The 25,602-nt window shown below is 39.8% G+C and overlaps 4 protein-coding genes across 12 annotated transcripts; 1 reads left to right on the top strand and 3 right to left on the bottom strand.

Moving 5' to 3' along the window:
- Positions 1 to 53: 53 nt before the first annotated feature.
- Positions 54 to 718, bottom strand: LOC121633018. The gene is given in 2 exon segments (XM_041974877.1): positions 54 to 595; positions 598 to 718. Coding segments are annotated over 2 exon segments (663 nt in total).
- Positions 719 to 2,223: 1,505 nt separating this feature from the next.
- On the bottom strand, positions 2,224 to 5,449 carry znf668 (zinc finger protein 668). 4 transcript variants are annotated; one of them, XM_041973551.1, is made up of 4 exons: positions 5,323 to 5,410; positions 5,180 to 5,256; positions 5,006 to 5,075; positions 2,225 to 4,714 (listed from the first exon to the last, which is right to left on the bottom strand). In XM_041973551.1, exon 4 carries the CDS (start codon positions 4,704 to 4,706, stop codon positions 2,736 to 2,738), a length of 1,971 nt encoding a protein of 656 aa, XP_041829485.1. In that variant the 5' UTR covers positions 4,707 to 4,714; positions 5,006 to 5,075; positions 5,180 to 5,256; positions 5,323 to 5,410; the 3' UTR covers positions 2,225 to 2,735. The 4 variants fall into 4 exon arrangements, with proteins under 4 accessions (XP_041829482.1, XP_041829485.1, XP_041829484.1 ...); XM_041973548.1 differs by lacking the exon at positions 5,006 to 5,075 and having other exon boundaries at positions 2,224 to 4,714; XM_041973550.1 differs by lacking the exon at positions 5,323 to 5,410 and having other exon boundaries at positions 5,006 to 5,096; positions 5,180 to 5,243.
- Positions 5,006 to 15,308, top strand: znf646 (zinc finger protein 646). 6 transcript variants are annotated; one of them, XM_041973544.1, is made up of 5 exons: positions 5,835 to 6,089; positions 6,998 to 9,772; positions 10,326 to 10,690; positions 10,847 to 11,402; positions 11,758 to 15,308. In XM_041973544.1, the coding sequence occupies exons 2-5, from the start codon at positions 7,215 to 7,217 to the stop codon at positions 12,653 to 12,655; spliced, it is 4,377 nt and encodes a 1,458-aa protein (XP_041829478.1). In that variant the 5' UTR covers positions 5,835 to 6,089; positions 6,998 to 7,214; the 3' UTR covers positions 12,656 to 15,308. The 6 variants fall into 6 exon arrangements, with proteins under 6 accessions (XP_041829476.1, XP_041829477.1, XP_041829478.1 ...); XM_041973542.1 differs by lacking the exon at positions 5,835 to 6,089 and adding an exon at positions 5,006 to 5,132 and having other exon boundaries at positions 10,326 to 11,402; XM_041973543.1 differs by lacking the exon at positions 5,835 to 6,089 and adding an exon at positions 5,451 to 5,543 and having other exon boundaries at positions 10,326 to 11,402.
- A 1,172-nt stretch (positions 15,309 to 16,480) lies between these two features.
- Positions 16,481 to 25,487, bottom strand: LOC121632262 (tumor necrosis factor receptor superfamily member 12A). Its single transcript, XM_041973563.1, has 5 exons — positions 23,977 to 25,487; positions 19,562 to 19,660; positions 19,035 to 19,178; positions 18,504 to 18,552; positions 16,481 to 18,231 (listed from the first exon to the last, which is right to left on the bottom strand). Exons 1-4 carry the CDS (start codon positions 24,056 to 24,058, stop codon positions 18,512 to 18,514), a joined length of 366 nt encoding a protein of 121 aa, XP_041829497.1. The 5' UTR covers positions 24,059 to 25,487; the 3' UTR covers positions 16,481 to 18,231; positions 18,504 to 18,511.
- Between the last annotated feature and the right edge of the window lie 115 nt (positions 25,488 to 25,602).

The raw sequence follows: 25,602 nt of genomic DNA, 5'->3' as shown, positions 1-25,602 counted from the left end.
AAGAATATGGTAAGTGTCAAATTTTGAAAGTTGCAAAGGTAATGAGCGAAAAATCAGACTGAACATACAATAATCATAACAGAGATAGAGGCCAAGGCATAAAAAGACATGTGTTTCTCTGGTGCCGCCCTAACAACACACACATGCAGCTGTGGGCAGATTTTTGCATTGCATTTGTATGGAGCATTGCTCAGTGTTGGAAGATTCCAGTAAAGTAGAACATACACAAACCAGGCTTTAATCAGAATATGCAGAACAATGCTGAGCGGGTAAACACCCACAGAGCCCCTGTCTTTGTGGAGATCTAAAAATATCCTGCCATTGGGGTCTTTAGCCACAACCCGAGGCTCCTCCTCTTACAGACCCTCCAGTTCCACGTCTGCCTACATCTGGGAGCTCTTCTTTGAGGCCATTGACCGAAAGTGGGAAGTGAACAGCTCCATGAGCAAGACAGAGATGACAACCAAGAAGAAAATAAAATTCCAGGCTACCAACATGGGTTTTTGGAACTGTTTGTTAAACCAGGCCTTTGTGCAGATGCTGTTTCTTATGCTATCACAGGTGAAGTCAGCATTCAGTTTGGTGAAAGGAAACTAGGCAAGAAGAGGATAACAAGGATGCACAAGAAGCCAAACCACAAAGAAAGGCACTTGTTGGTGATGGTAGCATCCATTGCTGTTCTCCAGATGGGAATGAGACTTGTTACTAAGACTGCCATTGCCACTTTTACTGGAGATGTGTTTGTGAGGAGGCTGGAAAAAGTTAAACATAACTGACTAAATGATAAACACACATCTATGTTAGATCATTTCATATCATTTTAGCTCAAAATTTTGCAAAATCTGATTTGTCATGAATCTTATCTGAAGTTAAGGTGCACAACAGCTCATTTTGTTGGTCATTTTTTCCCTGATGGTTTTAACGTTTATAGTAGAAGTTTGCTGATATTTCAAGGTATTTTAGTCCCTTTGATGAAGTGCTCCCTATGCCATTGGCTGAAACGCCAAAGCAAAACCAATCCATGGAGAGGTGTATTTTGGGCAAAAATTATGTTATTTTCATGACTCACATTTTTTATAAATGCATTACTTGTATAGGAGTTCATCTATAAAAGTCTGATCATGAATTTTGTAATGAAGACACAAAAAAGTTTACTTCTTGCGACTCTTCGGTCGTTTATAGTCAAATGAGGGTTTTAATTTGCCTTTCTAACAAACCCACACAGATCTCACAAAAAATTCTTGGCCATCCAGACCTCATCTTGATCTGCATTACTTCTACTAACAGCCATATCTGAATTATATTAAAAGGCGAGTGGGAACAAATTATTTAAAAACACATTGCTATTTCTTCCCAAATAGGGAGACTCAGCTTTAATTTTTGCATTGTTAGGTAGCTTACTAAAGAAGACCAGGGGTGCTGAGGTTGAAATGCATGAAACTTATAAAGGCTGTGTGTTTATAGACATGGATGTAATAGTTCATAACTAATTAGTATTTTAATGATTAATACAAGTAATCCAATAACATATATTTCAATGTGTTTTTAATACTAAAATGCACAAAACAGATGCAATTCACTGATCATCTCCAAAATATTAAGGAACATTTCATCTTTAACAATATATCTTAAAATAACATTCCTGCATTCACTAAATTTTGCATTTAACTGTCTTCAATGACCATGGAAGCATGAAAGACTTTAGCAAAAAGAAATGTCAATTTAAACATTTAACTGTTGTCACAGCAAAAAAGACACAGCAGCTGGTGCACAAAGCTTAATGCATTTGAAGTTTAAACTGCCATTAATGGCCGCCAAGTGTAGCATGTATAAGAGCTTACCTTTTAGAGTTACAGTTTGCAAATGGAATACCATCGTCTATATTTACATCCACCCTTTATGGGTTCAGGAAGTGTCACTCTCATAAGTATATGCAGTTCAGTTTCTCGCCAAGCCATTTTCTGGCATTGCACTGCATTATGTTTGTGCTTACATCTTCCTATTTGACATTAAAATTGTTGGAGCTAAAAAAAAAATTAATTAAAAAATAAATAAATAAATATATATATAGGCTATATATATATATATATATATATATATATATATATATATATATATATATATATATATATATATATATATACACATACTGCTTGAGCCTAAATTTGTCTTGTAAAAGGGCGGAAAAATCAAAGCAGGCTTTTACATATTTTATTGATATAAAATAGTTATTCCTGTCATTTTTTTGGAATGCCACAGAGCCTTTATTTTATTTATCTAAACAACTTGTATTGCAATCAGGATACTAATGACACAGTAAAATAGATACAGGCTATTTGCTTCAACAAAGCAAATGAAAAGAAAGCCATTACTTTTAGAGACTGCTGAAAATAAGAACAGATTTTTTTAACCCTTTATCTACAAGCAAATGTGTTGGTTTTATTGATTTTACAGTGAGCAGTATATACTGTAATACTGTTTTGTTATGATAGATAAATTCATGACATATTATGGTATAATATAGATTATGAAACACTGACATCATACATAACATTTCTCAAATTTCATAGCAATACAACACACTGACTACATAGTAACAATTTACATAAATGTGAGTTTTTTCTAAGTGTAAGTTTTTATGAAGCTGAATGAAGACCCATTCACCATCTAAAAATGATTTAAGGCCACTGACTTGTTTTCTGTGGAATTAAACTTACAAAACATCTACAAAATATTTACAGTCCCTCTTCTTTGACTAAGTACTCTGGAAGAGTGTGAAAAGCAGTCACAGGTACAGTCACTGGGACTGTTAGAGATATAGCGCTTGTTTCAACAGTAGAGGTAGATACCTCACTGGCGGGTGGAGGAGAGGGGAGCGGGTCTGTATGAATAATGTTTGGGTCCCCGACATGTGTAGAAGGTGGTCCGGCATCTGCATGAGTCCGTAAGTGTTTGCGAAGGTAGGCGGCAAACAGGAAGGCTTTGCCACAGTGGGGGCAGTTGTGAGATTTGTTGTTGGAATGGATCTTTTGATGCTTACGCAGTCCTGATTTGTTAAGGAAGCTTTTGCCACAGTTATTGCAGACATGTGGCCTTGGCTTCGGATGCTGCTTCTCGTGCTCCTGCAAGTCTGCCAGCTGTGCAAACTCTGCATGGCAGGTTTCACAGACATGTGAACCCAGTGGCACTATTTTGGTAACAGATGAGGGAGTAGAGTCAATGGAATGCAGATTTTCATGAGTCTGAAGTTCGTCCCAGGTACCAAATGTAGCATCACAATGAGCACAGGAGAACTGAGGGAGAGTTGTGTGGGCAGTGAAGCCTGAGGCAGATGCAGACTCAGTATCCTGCTGCTGCTGCTGCTGTGGCTCAGAATGTTCAGCTAGGTGAGTTCTTTCATGTTTGCGCAGGCTTGAGGACACCACAAATGACTTCAGACACTCCTCACATTTGAAAGGCCTTTCTCCAGAGTGCACACGCCGATGCTTGTTAAGGCTGGAGCGCTCAGCAAATGACTTGTCACACTCTGTGCAGGAGAAGGGCCTTAGACCTGTGTGAACAAGCATGTGGCGGCGCAAATCCCAGGATGCTACAAAGGCCTTGTCGCAGCTCTGGCACTTGTAAGGCCGCTCTCCAGAGTGAACACGTTCATGTACAGCAAGGTCAGCCGGCTGCCGGAATCGCTTAGAACACTTATCACACGGATACGGCTTGAAACCCATGTGAGCGCGCTGGTGTCGACGGAAACTGGAGGGGTCAGAAAACATCTTGCCACACTGTGGACAGAGGAATGGCTTCTCACCAGAGTGAGTGCGGAGATGAGACTGGTAGGAGGACAGCTGAGTGAAGCCTTTCCCACACTGCTCGCACTGATAGGGTTTATTCTGAGAGTGTATACGCTGATGGCAGGCCAACGAGGAGGAACGGGAGAAGGCTTTGCCACAGTCTGAGCACAGGAACGGCTTTTCTCCAGTGTGAGAGCGCTCATGGTTTTTCAGGTCCTTCAGCTCTGTGTAAGTTTTGCCACACTCGTCACAAGCATACGGCCGGTGCCCCTGGTGGTTCCTTCTGTGCTTTCGGAACACTGAGGGATCAGCAAAACTTTTACCACACTCAGCACAGAAGTATGGCTTCTCTCCAGTGTGAGAGCGCTCATGCACTTTCAGTTTTGATAAAGTGGGGTAGCTCTTGGAGCACTGACTGCACGAGTAAGGACGCTCTCCGCTGTGCTGCGTCATATGGATCCTAAGGCATATAGCCTGCATGAAGGCCTTTCCGCAATCTGTGCATACAAAAGGTTTTTCCCCAGTGTGTGAGCGGCTATGATTGCGCAATTCTGTGGATGTCTTGTAGGCCTTGTGACAATCTGGACATTGAAAGGGGCGCTGAGATGAGTGTGTGCGCTCATGCTTTGAAAGTTGAGCCTTGCTTGAGAATGTTTTAGTACACTCAGAACATATGTGTTCCTGCTGTCGTTGCTTTACATGCGCTGATAGCTTGTGGCTCTGCAGCGTTGACATACTCTTAAAAGATTCAGTACAGGTAGAGCATTTGTAGAGGGGTTTGGATTTCGGAGGCCTCCCCCTGCCACGTTTTTTTGCAGGCTGATCTTTCACAACCTCTTCCTTCCCTTGGCTCTCTTCATCTTTCACAAGAGGGATGCATTGCTCTGTAAGAGATGGACTAGCAGACTGAGGAGAGGCCATCTTTATTTCTGTAAAGATAAAACATTAAAGACAATACAATTCGTATTAAAATACTTAAATCAATAGGAGAAACAGGGTATGACACAGCTGTCAAAACACATCAAGCTAACTTCCTTAAACATTTATAAATTAGTTCAGCACATCTTCAAACGTGACTGGCTGATTAAGGGGTGTAATTAAAACAAAAATTTAAAAAACGGCATGGTCCAGTGCACATAATTACAGAAATATATAGATAGGTAGGTGTGAATTTAATGACAAAATGGCTGGCATTAGGACCTCAGGGACAATAAGCTAACCTCTTTTTGAAAGGAAGTTGACGATGAAATATCACAGATCATTGTGCACGACTCACTGACAAGTGCCTGTCTGGAGACAAACATCACAAGTCTACACGATGATGTTGCAAAGTGCAGGACTCGACATGTACGTATATCATTATGCTAGCTTACGTACTACACATTTTTACTCACTCAAAATGGCTGGCTTTAGGACCGCTGGCTGCACCAATTCTCTCGAAAGTGCCATCACCATGACCATAGACGCACGGCTATGGATATGGATATTAGCTTCATTTGCATTTATTGTACCTTAAAGAAGAAAAAGTTATTCTCACCCGAATTAGGGCATTCAGTGTCATCGATAATGACAATGAACGCCAGTGTAACTGTGAGACACGATGATTGCTGTTGACTGGTTGCGGGATCACGTCGGCTCTAGGACCATGATGACGACAGCTATCGGCAAGCCTAGTGTGCAACAACATAATGCGTTCTATGGTTAAATAACATGTTGATTTATTATAAATCGGTCAAATATGGAATTCCTAATAATGCTGTAAGTATTACTAGAATTTACTATGTTAATTAAATATGGCAGAGCTGACGAAGTCAATTAGCTAACGTAGCTGTCAGAAGCAGCCAATATAACCGAGTTAAAATGCTTTGCAGAATTCAACATAATTTTTGGTTTTTGGTTTTACATTTGTCTCTTATATCTGTTTTGTTATTGTTTAAATAGTGAACTTACCGCGTTTTGTAGCGTTATGAACGAAAAACCCAGTCCACCTAGGTACTAATAACAGGGAACTATATCGTTGATGCACATTTCCTGTTTCCTAGCAACAAGAGCAATGTGGAAATGGGGACGAAAGGGAAAAAAGACAATTGAATAAAATTGGGTTTATCTTTTATACTAATATATTTTGTTTAAAGTAATGAATGAAGGCTTATATTTTTGCTGCTTACGATAAATTAGTTTGCTGCAGGTATTGGATTTTACGTGTTTGCTGACGATGTGATTCTGTTTTTAAAACGACTCACTTGCTTTTTGGTGCAATGTTTGTTTAGCTAGCCATGATGATGCTAGCTGTAGCCCATTAACGTAAGCTCGCTGCTTTCATTGAACAATATCAGATTACTTGTTCGCTCTTCCACAAACATAAATGTGGACGTATGTGTTTGTTGGGCTTTTGTTATTATTTAGGAGAAAAAATATTCTTATTAGTTACGTTGGTAATCTTTTAGCCAGAAGCGTTACTGTCCAAGTTTATTTACACAGCTAGTTAGCCCAAAGGTGCATCGATGTTAGTGTTGAAACTATTAGGTTATAGATCATTAATTTACTTTAATTACAGTTTAACAAGTAGGCTAATGTCATATTGTGTATCTAATATAGTTTAACCTCGGATATCTTTACAAAGCTATATTCTTAAATTGTCAATAAAGTTAAAGTCCTCAAGCTGTAGGGGTTTTTCAGAATTCAGTTATGAAGTATGGCGATGTTGATGCAAGAGTCATTTTCTGAGTTACGATCCAAAACATTTGCTAAATTTATTTTATTTTTATTTTTTTTTTTTATGTTGTGGCCATCTGTTTAAAGCTGCGTCTATTGATTTGACATGAAGACATGAGCTGGTGAAAAAAAGTAACTGATCAAACTCAACAGTCAAAGTATGAGAAAGTACTGCTTAATGCATAGTCAGTATACACAGACAGCTCACTTTAAGCCATTGATAGTGTTGTATTCCTGTTTGTTGTTATCCTGCCCAGTGATGTCCGTTCATATGGCAAAAGAAGCATTTTTTATCATAGTGATACAATATAAACACACTGAATGTTCTATTTATTTGTATTTATTATTTATATATTTAGATTTAATAATGAACATTTTGATTATTAACTGTCAAATTTGTGTTCCTTGATTAAGCTGATTAAGATGTGATCGTTCTGTTATATGTGATTGAATGTTATACAACCGTGTCTAATGAGCATTTCTTCTGTCATCAACAGTTCAATTTACCTGCTCATGCTAAACTCAAGTCATCCTCCTAATTGTCTGGAACTGCTCTCAAGATCCTTTGTGCTATTGCGTTCCAGGACATGCCTTGGATCTTATTGTAAACAACTGGCATCCGTCTGTTTGGACTAGAAAGGCTTCTAATGCATTTCCACTCTGCACAATCAGAAACTTTGTGTCCTCTGAACTTAATTCAATTATTTTCTTGTAATGGCAGTACAAGACCCTGGCAGGACAACAGGTTTTCCTTGCAAACAATGTGGCAAAGTATGCTCCAACATGCCCAGTCTGCTCGAGCACATGGACGTACATTATCAACAAGAGGACGAACGTAAATTTACATGTGATAAATGTGGACGCGGTTATAGACATGCTGGGAGTCTGACAAACCACAAAAAGACTCATGAAGTGGGTTCTTTTCAGTGCACTATATGTGGGAAAGAAAATTCTAATGCTTCAGCTCTGAAGAGTCATCTCCGGAACCACACTTCCTTAAAGAAGTACTCCTGTGCTGAGTGTGGAAAAGCTTTTCGTTTGGCAACTCAGCTGGCTACACATGAGAGAGTTCATCTTGCCCGAAGAGCTAAAGAAGAATCATATAGAAGGATAGACATGGACTTTTCCACACATGAAACCGAAAATTATCAACCACTTAGTGAGCAGTCTGTCAGTGTTGGGATGCCAGCTGAAAATGGCTCTTCTGAGTACAAAACAGAGGATATTTATAATTCACAATCCGAATCCTGTGATGACACAGCAAACAGACCATTCAGGTGTGATATGTGTGACAAATCTTACATACACCATCGAAGCCTGACCAATCATAAAAAGACTCACCAAGTGGGAATGTTTGAGTGTACTGTATGTTTCAAACTATTTAATAACATGGCTGCCCTCTACAGCCATCAGAGAATTCACAAGGTGAGAAGCAGGACAGACCATAGTTTGAATGGCAGGTCTCAGGTGGACATGACACTGGATCAGTTTTCATCTCAGAGCCACGATGCTCCAGTAAATTTTTGTCATTTGTGTCAGATACCTTTCCCTAATGATGAGGAGTTCCAGGAACACATTCAGATGCACAACTCTTCTTCTCTGTCTTTTGGGCTTCAAGATAATTTGTCAGAGAACCAAAATGTGTCATATGATAACAGTATTGCTTCAACTGAGTCAAATTTTTATTCACCTCCTATGAACAATTTTCCGTCAGTGTCATCAACAGATAACCCTGGAAGTTTTGATCTGCCAGAGGATAAGATAAAAAATAATGGTCACGTGTTTTTAGATTGCTCTCTTGATCAAAAACCATTTTCCTATTGTGCTCAGGGAGAACCCCCAGTCATGGACACGAGCATTAACAGTCCCCCACTCATGCCCATGCAAAACATTGACAATGCAACTAAAACTGAAGAAACTTCCACTGTAGAGTCTGATGAGCGCCCGTTCAAGTGTCAAACCTGTGGTAAAAGCTACCGGCACTCTGGGAGCCTCATCAACCACAAAAGGTCACATCAGGTGGGGATTTACCAGTGCTCCATTTGCAGGAAGAATTATCCACACCTGGCTGCTCTCAAAAGTCACCTTCGTCTACACAAAGCTCAGCAGTCATCTTTCAGTCTCAGTTCGGATGGAGACTGGCTCTCGGATGAGCCTCTGACACTGGATAACCAGCAGGGATGTTTCTCCTCCCAAAATGAGCATGAAGACAGAGCTCCCTCTGTGCTTGGAATTGATCAGGAGAACGCATTGTACCAGAAGCAGATTAGTCAGGACTTCTCCCAGGATGTGACTGCACATCTACCTCACAATGAACACATGATGCAAAGGCACATGTGTGCAGACTGTGGTGAGACATTTGCAGATATTGCAGGGATCAAGTCTCACAGTTGCCCATTGCTGCCTCAGAATGAGACTTCGAGTGGCCAGTATGCCGATAATTTAAACTTCCAGACCAGTAATGGTCATTGTTCTTTTGGAGATTCAGAAAGTAATGAGTTCAGTGACCTGAATGGTAGCCACAACCAAAGTTGTTTTGAACAGAATTTCCATGAAAATGTGAACAGTGCTCAGCTGAATGCTGGCAGTGAAGAGGATGATGTTGATGAGGAAGATGATGATGGAGATCTTTATCAGTGCTCTATATGTGGCAACAGCTACACCAGCATGAGGGCTCTCAGGAGCCATCTTCGAGGGCACACACAATCAGAGGGCACTCCTGCAAGCTCAGGGCCTTCTTCCATGTCCTCCCATGAAGAAGTGAAGGATGATGAGCTGGGAGAGATGATTATCTGTAGTACATGTGGGGAAAGTTTTGCTAATAGGCAGGATTTGATCAAGCATAATTTTCTTCACAACAAGGACCAGGTAGATGACATAAACCATTTGCCTATGAACAGTGACATAAAGGAAAGCAAAGAGGAAGAGCATATCATCTGTGGAATCTGTGGTATCTTCTGTACTAGTTATGATCATCTTGACAACCATGGCTGCACAGTTGAGAAGAAAGATGAGTCAGTCCACTGTAAAGAGGAAGTAAAAGTCAATGATGTCCAGCAAGAAGAGACGAATGTAGTCAAAGAGACTGTTGTTGATGAGGATCGTCAATACAAGTGTGATCAATGTGGGCGCTCATACAGGCATGCCGGTTCCCTACTTAACCATAAAAAGTCCCACAAAACCGGTGTGTTCAGATGTCTCATCTGCCAGAAGCGCTTCTACAACCTGTTGGCCCTTAAAAACCATCAACGATCCCACTTTGATATTAAAAGGTCTGTTTTAGCAGGAATTCTTGCATTTGAAATATGGATTTTAAAACAACTATTCCTTAATGAACATTTTAAAAGAAAAAATCTGTTACATACACTATTTACAAAAAGTTCAGAGATATTCAGCTTTTTGTTTGATGTCAAACAGTACCTAAAATACACCATAACCTATTTATGCATTAACTTAATTTGACGCACTATGCACCTGTACACCTTGTTCAGTGTTCAAATATTTATTGCAGAACATGTGTTCTCTAACAAGGTGATTAATAGAAAGAAAGAAAGAAAAGTTTCTGATCTGAATTTACACATCTTACTGTTTACATTTTGTCATCATCAGACCAACATGACACCTAACACATGTCGAGTTATTGACACATCAACATTTTATGTTCTGCTAAACCATCACTGTTAGCTTTTGCTTTGATAAATTGTTTCAGATTAAGGAAATACCATCACATAATTTTTCTTGGACGCCCAACATTCATGTTATAATCTCAGTGTATCATGAACTGAAGTGTAGATTTTTATCTGCATGTCTTGTTTCCTTCCCCAGGTATACTTGCCATGAGTGTGGGAAAGCTTTCAAGATTCAGAAGCAGCTCTTGATCCACCTTAGAAGGCACAAACAGAACCAAGCAAAAATCCAGGAACTCAACAATCAGATCCAGACATTAATGCAAATTAATGAGACCAAATCAGGTGGAGAAACACCATCCTTAACTTCAAATGCCAGTCAAGCTTTTACCTCTGTTCGGTGCTGCAAGCAGCTGCCAGAAGAAAAGGCAGGACAAGCAAAGCTGCAAACCTCAGTTAAATTGGAGGACACGAGTGACCAGCGCCCCTTTGCTTGTGACCAGTGTGGGCGTACTTATCGTCATGCAGGAAGTTTGGTCAACCACAGAAACTCACATAAAACAGGTGAATATTACTGTTCCATTTGTAACAACACTTACTCTAATCAGCTAGCCATGAAGAATCACTTGCGGACCCACTTTGCATATAAAAAGCACTCATGCCAAAACTGTGGCAAAGGCTTTAGGGGGAAAAAACAGCTTTTGGCTCATGTGTGTGCAGACCTAAGAAAGAATGGAGCTGGAGTTAAAAGGGGCCTGAAGTCCAGAGCCTTTAAATGCAAGGAATGTAAGCAAGCCTTTGTCTCTGTTGACCAGCTGGCAGAACACACCTGTGAAGGACCCTCAGACAGGGATTCACAATCAAATACATCCCCAAATAAAGAGGAACGGCCATTCAGATGCAACATATGTAATCGCAGTTACCGCCATGCCGGATCGCTGTTGAATCACAAAAATACCCACAAGACAGGACACTTCAGTTGCACGTTCTGTTCTAAGCCCTTCACTAACCCCATGGCTTTACGCAATCACACTCGCATCCACACACAGAAGAAAAAGTATGTGTGTTTCACATGCGGAAAAGCCTTTCGCCTTGCCAGCATCCTACACAACCACCAGAGGGTCCATAATCGGGTGATGAGTCACTTCAGCTGTCCTTCGTGTGGAAAGAGTTTCCAGGGCAGGTCTGGCCTGAAGAGGCACCGCTGTCGCAGAGGTCAGGAGAACAGCACACAGTCTGGAGTCCAGCGTTCAGAGAGGGGAGACAAATGCTTCAAGTGAGTTAGTGTCTTCTGTGAAATGAGATCCTTCTGTTAGTCATCATAGGAGTAATTCTCAAAATGTATTTACTAGTTTAAGAAATCATTAAAAAAATGTATTTGTATTATTATAATTTCAGCATGTTGTCTTATTAAGGTAAATTGCAAGAAGTCCATGAAGTCTGTTTGCAGTAGTTAAGGGACAGCTTCACTACTACACAGCTCTCTAAAAGAACTGTAAAGTTTATGTTTTTAACTGTAAAACGTCTTGATTTGTTTATATATCGGCTTCTAATAGTTTTATAAACAATCTTCAATAATTTTAAATTATCTAGTTTGCAGTGTTATTAATATAAGTATATTTCTACTGCAGGTGTGACCTGTGTGGGCGTTCCTACCGTCACGCTGGCTCCCTCCTGAACCACAAGAAATCCCATTCTGAAAGCCTGCATCACTGTACCTTGTGCCTCCAGACATTCCCTGACCCTCTCACTCTGCAGATACACTCCCAAATGAGGCGTCACTGCTGCCCTGAATGCGGCAAGACCTTCTGTCTGGTCTCACACCTGCAGAGCCACATAGAGGTGCACTCAAAGGACCGAACTGTGATCTGCAGCCTCTGCCAGCAGAGCTTTCCCGACGCAGCTAGCTACCAAGAGCATCATAATGTTCACCACATGGCTCAGGGCCCCTATCAACAAGGTGTGGATGAATCTGCAGAGAGCAACCTCTGCTGGGACTCAGGAATAAATCAGTCCATGGAAGTGGGTGAGATGCCCAACCAAGTCCCACCACCTTTATCCCATATTCCAGAAAGCATAACTAATTCCCAGAGAAGTAACAACACTTTCTTCGCTGAGGAGAAGAGCCACGTCTGTGAGCATTGTGGCCGCACCTATCGCCATGCTGGCTCCCTCCTCAATCACAAGAACAGCCACAAGACAGGCTCCTTCTTCTGCACAGTCTGCCAGAAAGAGTTCACCAACCTGATGGCTCTCAAGAACCACCGACGCATTCACACAGAGCCAAAGCGCTACCAGTGCCAGGAGTGTGGGAAGGCTTTCCGTGTGTCCACTCAACTCATATGTCACCGAAGGATACACACCAAAGAGAAGCCTTTTGCCTGCTTGCTATGCGACAAGAGCTTCTCCAGCAAGTCCAACCTACGACACCATCAGAAGATGCACCAGAACACCACCCATACCTACGACTCTTCTTTTGGCATGGATGCTAACACATTCATGGACCTGGACATGGGGTCCTTCCTATAAAGAAGTGTTCCAGATTATAAGAAGAACAGGACATGTTATTGTTTTCCGCAATCAGTAATTGTAACACAATATTTTATTTTTTGTTCTTAAAGTGTTCCTTGGTCACACACAGAAGCTCTTTTAAAGAAATGCACATTTCAGTACTGACTTCCACTCTTACCTCTGAAAGAGATGGCAACATCACTGTAACATCTCTAAAGGGTTTATCAGTCTGCTTTTAATAAAGCCCGAATGTTTTCTGTAAATACGTAGGCTCCCCTAAACCAGGGGAGGTGATGGAAACTTTAGTCTTTGCTCATCCCTCTATAAAAACAAACCAACCAAAGTGAACAGAAAACCACAGCCCAGGTCCATGTAAGAGCATCAGCAAAGATGACTGACTTTTTTGTAAAACAGTACTGTTTGAACTAACTCTTGTTATGTATAATTGTGTTCAGTGCCTCTGTAAGTTCTTAGGAAACTAAAAACACAAACTATATTTATCTCTGAATATTTTTTTTTCAGCTTTGCCGTCAGTGTTGAAGGACTCTTCACCTTGCTTTGAGAATTCACATACAGTAGGGCAAGCCTGTTTTTTTTTTTGTTTTGTTTTGTTTTGGTTTTTGGTTTTTTTTTTAAGTCAAATACCTCTGGGTATGTCCCAAAGTCAGTGGCAAAGTGAATTACTCAAATAATAGTTGTACTGTTAATATACAAAATCCTTCTGAGTGACACTGTATGCTAAATGGATGTATTGGTTGATTTTAAACCTGCTATTTTATTTGTATATTTTATTAGAAGAACAATTTATGAATGTTGTAAAAACTGTTCTATTAATCTCATGTAGTCTTGGAAGGACCGTCTCATAAGTCAGTTTATATCTTATAGTTCTAAGTTAGAACAGGCAGGAATGATTGAGCCAAGGATGGTGTGTTGTTGGCCGCACTCAGGGTAAGCCTTCAAAAGGAGCATGCCTGAAGTGTAAGACATTGTAAATAATCAGTTTCTGAACTAAACATAGTATTTTCCTCACTTGTGCCATTTCAACACTTTTAAAGTTAAGATCATGTTAGGGTTGTCATTCCAACATGTGACTGCAGCTCCACTCGAAGTGCACGCTGCATAAACCTGTGAGAAACATTGGTTATGTTGAAGTGTTAGTGCCTAAAATGTGGTAATTGTAGCAGCTGTATGTAAACATACCTCCTCTCACTGAACTTGTTACACTGTACACCATTGACATTAATCAGCAAATCTGTGGATCTCCTTAAGGGATAAATGGTTGACTTATAGCAGGTAATTGCAGTATTATAACTGTTAGTCAAGAGTGACTAAGTTATCCCTTTGCCTCCATGGTTTTTGTTTTTCCTCAGAGATGCTTCATTTGAAACAAGCATATATATGCCTTAAGTTCTGTTAAGCTCAAGATGCTTAAGTATTAATACAAGCTAAACCAAGTTTTGCCCCTCCCCCCAATCTCAAGTACTTGTGTAATGTGCCCATTGTTCTTTCACTGATTTCTTTTCACACATAAGACTTGCAGCAAAGTGGACAGATGGCCTTTGTTCTCATAACAAACTTAAATTCTTTTTTTCATGCCTTATGCATTGCATTTCATATCTGATTATGTTTAAGACACTTCAAAAATAAGAAATACCTCGAACGTCCTGCCTACCCAACAACTGCTACTTAATGCTTCATGCAGATTGACTGTGTAATTCATTGTAATCACACAAATTCACAAAGTGACATACGTGTCAGGCACATTCCAAGGATGAAGCATCAGTTTTAAAGTTTTCGTTTTAGGCTGGTATCTCCATGACATGGTTCCTTACTATAATTTGCACATGTATGTAGCCTGAAGAGGAGGCCCATAATGATTGTGTATATTGCTTGTTGAGTCAGCTGCTCAGTAATTCACCTCAGCTGGCTTGAAGGTTGTAATATTTCAAGCAATATGGTCAAAGTGTCATTTTCAGTGCATGAAATAAAGTTATCCCATGCATTTTGACTAGTCATTATACTGAATACAGTGGCGTCTGATTTAGTATACCCATGCTAGCGTTGCTGTACCATCTTGTTACATTATTTAAAATCATGTTTGTATTAATGATCATGATAACATCATTATATCTTTTTCCTTTATCACAGTAGCCTGAAGCATACATGCACATTTGAGTTCAAATTTTGAATGAACTTATTTTTGTATGTTTTTGATCCCAACTTTTGTGGCACTCAGTGTTGGCACTCTGTCAATAACCGCCATCAGCTTACAGCTTTGTGTGTTTAATCTCAGAGTTCTGTAAATGGTAAATTAGGATGAAAATGTAGGTATGACCTCTGTATATTGGCAGCAACATTTTCCTCAAGGGGGAAAACAACTGCTGGCTTAGCTTTTGTGTAATAAATTAAGCATTAACCACGGGTTTTCATTGCATTTTCAGTGCTCAACAATACCTGCCTAGTATTTATTATTTCATATTTCTGGAACTATTTTGTCACTCCAAAGCTTAGATTTCTACTTCTTTGTTGGAATTTAGTTTAGATTGTAAGAAAACTATTTAAAAAAAATATAGTGTAAATTGATTAAAAGACTTGGAAATAAACTGTCTTTGTTATTTGTCCATAAACAAACATTCACTAAACAAAATTGCACTTTCAGTTATTTTGGGATTAAAACACTTGCATTTTTAACAAAAGTTGTCATTTTTTTATTGAGAAAATACATTTGCTACACAAAGCAGTTTATATGTTTAGAGTAAGTAAAGAAAGCCAGTGCATTTACAGTATAAGAAATAGAAAGCAATAGAAAATTAAAGCCGCAAGCGGCATCCATCGGGTCCGAGCTGCCTGGACCCCGCCACCCGATGTCGCCATGACAACAGGTGGTGTAATGCGTTAAGGACCCAACGTGTATGAATGCTGTGAAGTTTGGTGCAGTTCCCATTCATTCCTGTGGAGATATGAGCAAACCGTGTTTCATGGCGAGAAGGTCATTTTCCGTCGGTTGCCACGGGAACACGCTTTCTCCTATTAGAAAGATTTGAGGATCGTTTAGTCACCAACTTGTCAGGAAGCTTCCCACCAAGTTTGGAGTCAGTCCCACGAAACCCCTCAGACTAGTTCGTTCAAATGGCAGTGAAATCCAAGATGGCGGGCACCCCGTTGCCATGGCAACAGGTGTTCGATTGACTTCTGTGCTGGACTTGGGGTGTGACAGGTATGAATACTGTGAACTTTGGGGCAGTTCCCACGTATTCCTATGGAGATATGAGCAACCGTGTTTCATGGCGAGAAGGCTTTTTCTGTCGGTTGCCACGGCAACACGCTTTCTCCTATTAGAAAGATTTGAGGAGCGTTTGGTCCCCAACTTGTCAGGAAGCTTCCCACCAAGTTTGAAGTCAATCGCACGAATCCCCTCATACTAGTTCGTTCAAATGTCAGTGAAATTCAAGATGGCGGCCACCCCGTTGCCATGGCAACAGGTGTTCGATTGACGTCTTTGCTGGCCTTGGGGTGTCACACGTATGAATACTGGCAAGTTTGGTGCAGATCCCATGTATTTCCATGGAGATATGAGCAAACCGTGTTTCATGGCGAGAAGGTCATTTTCCGTCGGTTGCCACGGTAACACGCTTTCTGCTATTAGAAAGATTTGAGGAGCGTTTGGTCCCCAACTTGTCAGGAAGCTTCCCACCAAGTTTGGAGTCTGTCGCACGAATCCCCTCAGACTAGTTCGTTCAAATACGATGTGTGTAAAGTGCGAAAACTGGGAAAAAAATGGCCGCACACACCAAGATGGCGGGCGCCCTGTTGCCATGACAACCGCTGTTTCATTGAGTTTTCTGCTCGACTCGGGGTGTTACACGTGTGTGCCGAGTTTTGTGTTCCTACGTGGAAGTAGACTTTCCGGACCCCATTCATTGTGTGTTTTTTTTGGTGTCTAGGTGGCGCTGTTGAGCCAATTTTGCATTGAAGTGTATGCGGACTTTATAATATCCGAGTTACGCGGGGCTTGACGTGTGTGCCAAGTTTCACAACTTTTCATGGGTGTTTAGGGGGTCAAATTTGGCGTTGAAACGCTTAGGAGAAGAAGGAGAAAAATAAACATTTCAACTACAATAGGGTCTCGCCATACTTCGTATGGCTCGGACCCTAATAAAGGCAGGAAATGTTAGTTTTTGCTCAGTAACGGTGGTGGCTGGCCTGTTGGAAGTTTCACAGAAATCTTCACTGGAGTCCCTTTAAAAGTGTGCTTGTTTCCTCACATGTGATGCTTTGCAGCACTGTAAGACTTTTAAAAATAAATAATATAAACATCTAGAAATAAAAAAAAAATCTGCATGTGAAATGGTTTCTCAATGTTGTTGTCAGAGGGCAAGCAATTTTCCCATAAACAGAGAGAATCCCAAGAAATGACCTGAAACTTTGTCAGTGATGAAATATCACAGTGAGGACTTTCTCTGCATGACTGCATACAAAATATGTAAAGAAAATGGAAAAGACCAACTCTGTCCAACATGGGTCTTGCTGCTCTCAGTTGCTACAAAACTCCAAACAAACACCACAATTACAAACATATTTTTTCTGAAAAGAAATTACAGGTCAAAGGTAGCAAGCCCTGTAACAGCGAAGCTCCAACAAAAACACTGTAGGTTATTTTCTTCTCTGCAGTACATTCCTCGCAGCATTCCCATATGTTAGCAGTTTGGGATCGTATGTCTAGTGTTTCAAGCAACCCGTCCTACAAGCACTGGGACAGTGATGTGAATTCTGGAGTTGTGACAGATAAAGCTCCATCTCTTCTAAGAAAAAAAAAAAAAACATAAAAAACTTAGTAACATAAAACAGATGTAACATTAATGGAATGACCTGAAAAACAGGGTCTATGTTGGTCTCAGGGGATGTAGTAACAGTGCATGAGTACAACTTGTTTCCTTAATCAACAGCTTCATCACTGCATCAGTCTGCTAAAAGAACAGGTATGTGGACGTACTGGAAGGGACAAAGTCTTGAATACAGTTCAGCTAAAAGTAGCTACATTCAAATGGCCTTAATGTGCCAAACAGAATATCTTACTAACATTTAGTTTTAGAGGCCGCTGTTGTGGTTAATGACCAGCAGATAGACCCCGTCTAACCTCCTGAACAGCACAAGATCAAACTACAGCCCGACTGGCAGCCTGAGCCATGTTACATTCACTGGGGTCCTGCTGAAAAACAGCACAATAAAACACAGGAGCACAGAGTGTAGTTTTGTCAAACATCTGCAAACCCACAAAGGTCCTCCAGGTTGGAATCTCACTTAAACGGAATATAAAGGCACACAAATCCTGAAGATGATACCGCTAGTACATACTATGTTGTTACTATTCCTACAGAGGTGCTAATTTTGCTCTTTGCAAGTCCTGTGGTCAACAGTGGACCTACATTGAGCTTGAGAACTGAGCATTTCTCTACACCTAACAGTCTAATAAATTAAAATGGTCTAATTCCGGCCAGGGTACACTGTACAGTCAAGGTATGCAGTTCATTGTCCAGAGGTTCCTCCGCCTGGCTCCTTGCTTCTGTCACATCTGTTTCCAGAGGAAGATGAGGCTGTGGAGGCGATGACAGTGATTCAGTTCTCTTTAACATACCTTTACATCATGTTAAGCTATAAAATATGGATTTTCACACCTTCATATATCAATGAAATTCAAAGTAAGAATGGAGCTAATATTCTTACACTCAAATTAATTAATTCTGTATCACTGGATCATTCATGTCCACCTCTTTATCATCAAAGGTTGTTTATCAGACTTTTCATCAAATTTTTCACATCAGTCAACACACATGCTGCCATTGTGACAAAGTGAAAAGATACCTACTCAACTGTTTAGGCTTGATAAAGTGGGCCTGCGGTCTCTTCAATAGGTTCTGTAATAAATCAAGAGAGGAAATAATGAGCACAGGTGTTTCCAATAACAGCACTGATGACTGTATTATTCATTCACACTATACTAATACCCTGACAGCACACAGCTGGATGAAATTCAGCCATCGATAATGTAATTATTTACACCTGCTCTCTCCTGGACACCACATTTAAGAGGTTTTGCCAACTAGTTTACAACAAAGACAGTAAAACATTTTTAGAGAAGAACTTTCCTAAAAGGTGATATCATTATTATTATTATTATTATTATTATTCCTGTTAGCCCTGAATGCAACATTTATACAAGGTTTTTACTTGATGTTATCACAGAATTCATGTCTACAAATATTGTTTAAGTCAAAATTCTTCATCAAATGATCGATAAATTAAAAGAATGTGGGGAAAGGTGAGTCACATTGGCCAAAAGTGATACCTAATAAACATTGTTGATTGACAAAAGCAAAGTCTTTCTCTTGAATCTTACCACGTAGAGGCCGTTTGTGTGACTTGCGTCTATGCACCATGATCCCGATAATAAGTGCAGCACCAATCAAAACTACAGCCAGCACAGAGAAACTGGTGATCGCTGCCAGTTTCCACACATCAGGCGTCTCTTCCACATGTTTACCTGTTAAACAGAAAATAAAGAGAAGTCTCAACGGCAGCAGATTTATCAGCTTTATCAGTTCTAACTGTAAATAGTGCCTGTTTATGCCACTTAAGTGTTGATTTTTGACATTCATTCACTTTGAACATAAAAAGTGTACCTCACTGACCATAATTCAGATTTTTTTTTAATATATTTTTACAGAATCTTTTAAGAATCTTCATACTGTCTGGATGGAAGAATATTGTGCTTTTGTAAAGGTCATTCATTCATTCATACATACATTCATTCATTCATTCATGTTCTTTATACTAACTTATTTGATGTAATATTTATCCCTGCAATGTCAAAGAAATACACAAGAAGCACAAACTGAAAGTAAACCTGTGTTATAGATGTCTCACATGTATTGCATGACGGGGTCTTTGGGTACTGTTTGCATGATGTGCAGGGCACGCACACATCCAAGTCTGAGTTCCAAAACTCTGAGCTGCGACACTGATCTGCAAAAACAGAAGCATCTTCTTTTTAGTTATTGTGTAATTATTGTGTTGTTCTTTGGAGTACAGCAACAGTGCGTCAACAATAGAGGATGCAAAGTGTTGGTTCTCCATGCAAATCCTATTATTTCTCACTTGTTTCCTGTACTTCTTGTTTGTTGTTCATTTTCTTGTTCACAGTTTAAAGCAAAAGTACTGCTATAATTTATTACATAATAAACACTGTAAGAGAATACTATTAAACACAAGAGTGGGATGTGCTGGAGGGGCAAAGGCCATCCCAGTGAAGTATCAGTGAAGCAGAAGTGTTTGTTCAGGATAATCTTACATAAACAATTATTAATATAAGGGGGGGGGCACCAATGGCTTTTTTTCTTTTTTAAATTTGCTGTACTTTTTACATCATATGACCACTGCAGTTGTAATAATGCGGTCATTATGTCTTGAAATCTAACGCCATACTCCCCACCTCCAAATCAAAACTATCTAGAACCTCCCCTGATCATGTACATATTTACATATGTTTATACGTCAAGTCAAGTCAAAGAAACTTCAAACTTGCAGAATAAATTCAGTTTGCATCAGCTTATTCAAAAGCCGTGACCTGACCATGACACCAGAGTATATTTTGTTCTTATAAAATGAAAGTGGGAAATTCCTCTGAGTGAAAACACTGAGATTCATAAGTCGCTTTGGTTGCATGAAACTGCAGGCTGTGAGAGAAGAGCAGGATGTGTTTTTACGTAAACCTCTTCCTTTGAATTGTTTGGCTGCTGTGTACCTATGTGACTTCCAGAGAATAAATGCTAAGACAGGCAATGTCGATCTCTGTGGTCAACAACATGAAGTTTCATTTCTTTTTATGGCAGCCTCATAGCTGAACTATCAACACTGCACTTACCAGGTGATAATTAACACCAACACAGACTGTTTTACTGTGCTTAAAATGCATGGTTTCCATGGCATCCAGTGGTTTATAAAGATGTGTGCACTGACACCAAGTCTTGTGGATATTACTACCTCTGCAACACAATATTACAACACAGTGTCCACCTAATAAAATGACAGGCACAATATCGCGCATGACAGTACTACAGGTAATGTCACAAGGAAACAGTCAAACAATATTTGACAGATAAAATGGTAATAACTTTTCTTCCTTCTCAGTGTCACACATGTATTTGCATGCACAACCTATTTCTTGTCTACTATGATAACAAGGAACCACATGAAGCCTGAAGTGAGTCATCCTTTGTGGTCAATTATTTGCTCAAACAAAAACTTTTAATCATCAGTGAAAGTCATACCAAAATGATCAGACAGGCTACTCTGACGTAAATAAAGCTAGTTAAATGACTGTGTGGGAAACTGCAGCTGCCTCGATGACAACAAAACTGTGAACTGAATATTGTAATATCAAACTGAGGAGCTGAAAAAGCAACTCTTCAAAACTGTCAGGACATAAAACTGGGAAAGATTAAATAGATAAAAGAAACTATATGATTAAAAGAATAAACCTGATGTGCAGAATAAAAGACTTGAAACCTTTTCAGTTTTCTCTAGTTTGTGTGGAGCTGTGCAGCAGTGACATGCAGTGGTGGAAAAGGTAATGAGATAATTTTCTTCAAAGCTCAAGATCTGGTATTATCAGCAAATTGTGGTGAAAAAAAACACTGATTCTCAAAAGTGATAGAACTGCATACTATGTAAATAGAATCCTACTGTTCTTGCTGGTCAAAGTTGAGCTGAATTTACAGTTTTGCAGTTTAAATCAGTTGTTTTTAACCATCGGTTTGGGTCCCTATAGTCGGTCTCAAAATAAATCTGAGGAGGAGATCTTAAGTAACCATTAAAAAAAACATTTGTATTTACCTTTAAAAAAAAGAAACAGTTAAAAAAATGTTCAAAATGCTGCTTTTCTACCTTTTCTACCTTTTTTTTTTACTCTGAGCACTACAGCTTAAGTTTTATTTGTCAGCAAGCCTGTGTTATACATAACCATACGACTTTCCACAAGTCTGCTTTGCACCTCTTGCTCAGTCTTCATTTGGCCACAACACTGAAGGAGGAAGAAGGGGTAAGCAAAAAAAGCTAATCCACAGACCTTCATACAACAGGGTCTCACTAGTTTGACTCATCCTGCACAACTTCCCCCTTGTACTAACATTTTCTTATCTTCCTCCTCCACTTTATATGGTTAGGTGGTTAATTGGTTAGGAGTTAAAGTACATGTTTAGGGTTAGATGGTAAAGAATATAACAACAGACTATTTCAGAACTGCTTGTAATCCTACCCTAACCCTAAATCCCCAATTCATGAGTTTATGAGAGATTATTGTGGAAACAAGTTCAACAGACAAATGAATAGAAATCCCAACCATTACACATAAAGGTTAACTTTTGAAAGAAAAATTACAAGTAGAGTTAACATAAATGGAAATTTTGCTCAGTTACATGAACAAGTATTGAAACTTTTGTTTTCTGTTGATAAACCCATCATCTGAAGCACCACCCATTGCTGTTTACTTCTAAAGAGATAGCTTTCCAAACATCTGCACTAAAACCTGTGTGCTGCAAATCTTGAGAAACTATAACCTTGATGATGTCATTGTGAGGTCATGAATAAAACTCAAAGTTTGTGTGTGTGTGTGTGTGTGTGTGTGTTTCTTTCTTCATGCAAAACATTAAGAGTCCTCATAAACTAAAAGTCTGAAAGAAGAGCTGCTGCATTCAATGGCAACTAGGAAGTTGTAATTTCTGTTAATATCCAAGAAAATCTGAGAGAACACCAGCAGTTTGGACTTTCCTTCTTGGTGATTTGTGTAATGTTTCTCAACCTAAGCTTCTGCATTTTTCATTATTTTGTAAGGTGGAAGAAAAAAGTTAAATGGTTATAAAAAGAAAGAAAAAAACATTTTTAGCTCTTTTCTTTGGGGAACTATGCAACTTGTCGGCTGAACTTTTTTGAAGAAAAAAACGCAATAAAAAATCTGTTTCTTCTAGATGTTTATGTCTAAGAAACTTGAACTTCAAATCCAGAACTATATGAGTAAGCACCGTGAGATCTCATCAGCATGCTTCATTGTAAAATCAGCCAAAAGCCACCTGCTCAAAAAGTCATGTTTGAGGCATTTTGACCTTTAGTTCTCTGCTTATATTACAGCCACATGTTTGAGCCTGTGGAGACTCCAAGTCCTCCACAGTCACATAAAAGCCTGACTGACTCATTTTACTGCCATGATCACAATGAAAATGTGTCACAGTTCTTGTAAACACTAATCCTGATGATTTCAGTCTTTCATCATTCAAATGGACTCCAGATACAGGGTTCAAAAAGTAACTGGGAGGAAATGAACTCTGGTCAAAGCCAAACATGGGTGGCATCTTCTGTTGATCTAATCAGATTTCAGCCTGAGGCTGCTGCTGTTTCTGAACCTTAATACAAATATCATTAAAATATTTCATGTTTCCTTTTTGTTTCCTTTAAAGTAAATGAACCTTTACACATTAATGCAGGGCATTGTTAACTGCTGCAGATGTTTCTTGTGGTTCATAATGTAAAATTTGAGGAATAAGAAGTTTTGGTCCACCTTTTTTTTTGTGAGTGTATGTTTTTAAAAGACATCCCAGACAACCTAGTCTGGACATGAAGGATCTTTTTGGGTGTGGGTTTGCTGTATTTTGTCATGAACAGGAAGATGGGTGTAGCAACAGCTGATGTCCAGATGTAGTAAAAGTTTCACAGACATAGAGCCTAGATGGAACTAGTGTTTGAAGTTTGCTCAAATAACCTTGGGTATCTTTTATGACAGAGGAAATGTCTCTGACCTGTTTAATTATTCAAGATTTTATTATCTTGGTGCAGTCTGAATGTGGTTTTCTCCTCTGGGATTACAAACTTCAAAGGGCAGTGAAAACACAGTCAAAACTCTGTCTTTTTGTTTTTATGAGACACTGAAAATTTGTCTGTGCAAAATGGACAAAGGCTGTGCTCCTTTTCCATGTGGCCTGTCCTTCTCACCGAGGGGCACGGATGGATGCGGTGAAATAAGGCGATCGGAATGCGGAACCGGTGAGAAATGCAGCTGGTAAAGGAAGCGGCTCTGTAAGCAGACCCGCTATCTGGCTCCATTAAAGGGAGACCAGACCGCAACTCTTGATTCATGTTCACAGCAAACAATGCAACAATTGTGTGAATCAAACTCAGGAGACGGACGAAAGGGATAGTCTAGGAATTTAATAAAGTTATCTTCTTAAGCATTACTAAACAACAACAACAAAAAAAAAAAGTTGTGTGCACAATAAATTTATTTTACTCACTTTTCTGCGCGCTCACACCGTGGAGACTGGTTACAGCCGCTATAATAAATCCGCACAGTGCGCAAAGAGAGGCTGAAGCCATGATGTCTGCGAGTGAAAAGCTGCTCGATGTGGGCTACACAATTCCCAAAAGTTCATCTGATTAACAATCCGTGCTGGTTTTCAGCATGGAAAAGCGAGCATCAGAGTGAGTCATACGGAGGAGTCTGCGCCTTGTTTTAACAGCGCACACACCCACGCTAAACAGTTCAACTCCTATGAGTCATTTCCTATGTACTGTACTGCTCGGATTCCCTGTGCGTACTGCCCGACTCACAGGAAACTCCGCTGCCACCGAGAGTGGCTTCGTTTCTTTCAATACAAGTGAAAGTTGAAATTAAGCCACATCAGGTATAAGAATTTCAATCATTATATTTCACATTTCTGTGGATACGCCCTGCATTTTTTTCCTCTAAAGAGTAAAGACTGGGTTCATAGTCTTCTCATTGTTATTACCACGCCTGTCGACGTCATTCCATGCTGCCTGCCAATAAACACAACTTTCTGGCAGGAGTCTGGGTCCCATGCATAGAAAAAAAAGAGGAACAGAAACTGAGTCAGAAACAGATGACATTCCCTAGTTTTAAAAAAAAAAGAGATCTTTTTATGCCTTTTGAGAAAGTCAGCTAAAAGGTAAAAACCAGATATTTTAATGCCTTCAGGAGACACGGTCTCGCTGTTGTGAGTTGACATTTCAATAGTGTGCGTCCCTGACGCGCGGTGGATTTGTTAATGTCTGGGGTTGGGTGTAGCCTGTTGCTGCAGCACAAATATGCAATAACAAAGCCAATGGACGCACGCTTGCTAAGCCATCAGGCTGGCCCCAGTCACAGCGTTGTCTCATACATTAATGAAGACCATCAGTTACTACATCGGCTCTGTGCCACACAAATATTCACAAAGTTAAATCTACTCATTCTCATTTATGACAGATTATGTGTTTAAATGAGTGCAGCAACTACCCTGTTATCCCTCATCATTATTCCTGCAACACTTTGGACAATTCTTGAGGAAGTCTCCACTAACTGTTCCCAAATGCCTGATAAAACTTTTTTTTTTTTCCACATATCCAATCTTCTCTGCAGCCTGGAACTTATGCGTTACATGGTGTAAACTGCCTTTCCCATAAGAACTAACGTCAAACAGACGCTAACCAAACTCCCAGTAAATAGTTCACATCATCAGATCAGAGGGGGAAAAAAAGAGGTTCATTGGTGCAATTAGGTTAGAGGCATGTTGTTACACAGATGTTTTTGTACTCCACTGTCACGGCTAACCTTTAAAAAAAGTGGTTTGGTAGGACCTGGAGCTGCACGCCCCACTAAGGACACCCATATGAGCTGACTTTCCACTGGAGTGATTTCATCAGTAATGAGGCACTATAAGCTACAGATGTTGTGTCAAACTCTCCAATAGCAACCATGGCAACAGGATGAACACACACAGAGGAGCTTGCCCAAGGTGATCCAAACACTCCTGTATGTGCTGACTGCATGCCAAACTAGCTGATGTCTCTCAGGCATTGTTAATACTATAGCCTAAGCAAAGACATAAGACAAATCTAGCTGTTGTACTCTATATATTGGA

Source organism: Melanotaenia boesemani, chromosome 21, assembly GCF_017639745.1.
Source record: "Melanotaenia boesemani isolate fMelBoe1 chromosome 21, fMelBoe1.pri, whole genome shotgun sequence".
Classification (NCBI taxonomy): Eukaryota; Metazoa; Chordata; class Actinopteri; order Atheriniformes; family Melanotaeniidae; genus Melanotaenia; species Melanotaenia boesemani.
The sequence above is the reverse complement of the archived record's forward strand: the minus strand, read 5'-3'. Positions and strand labels throughout refer to the sequence as shown.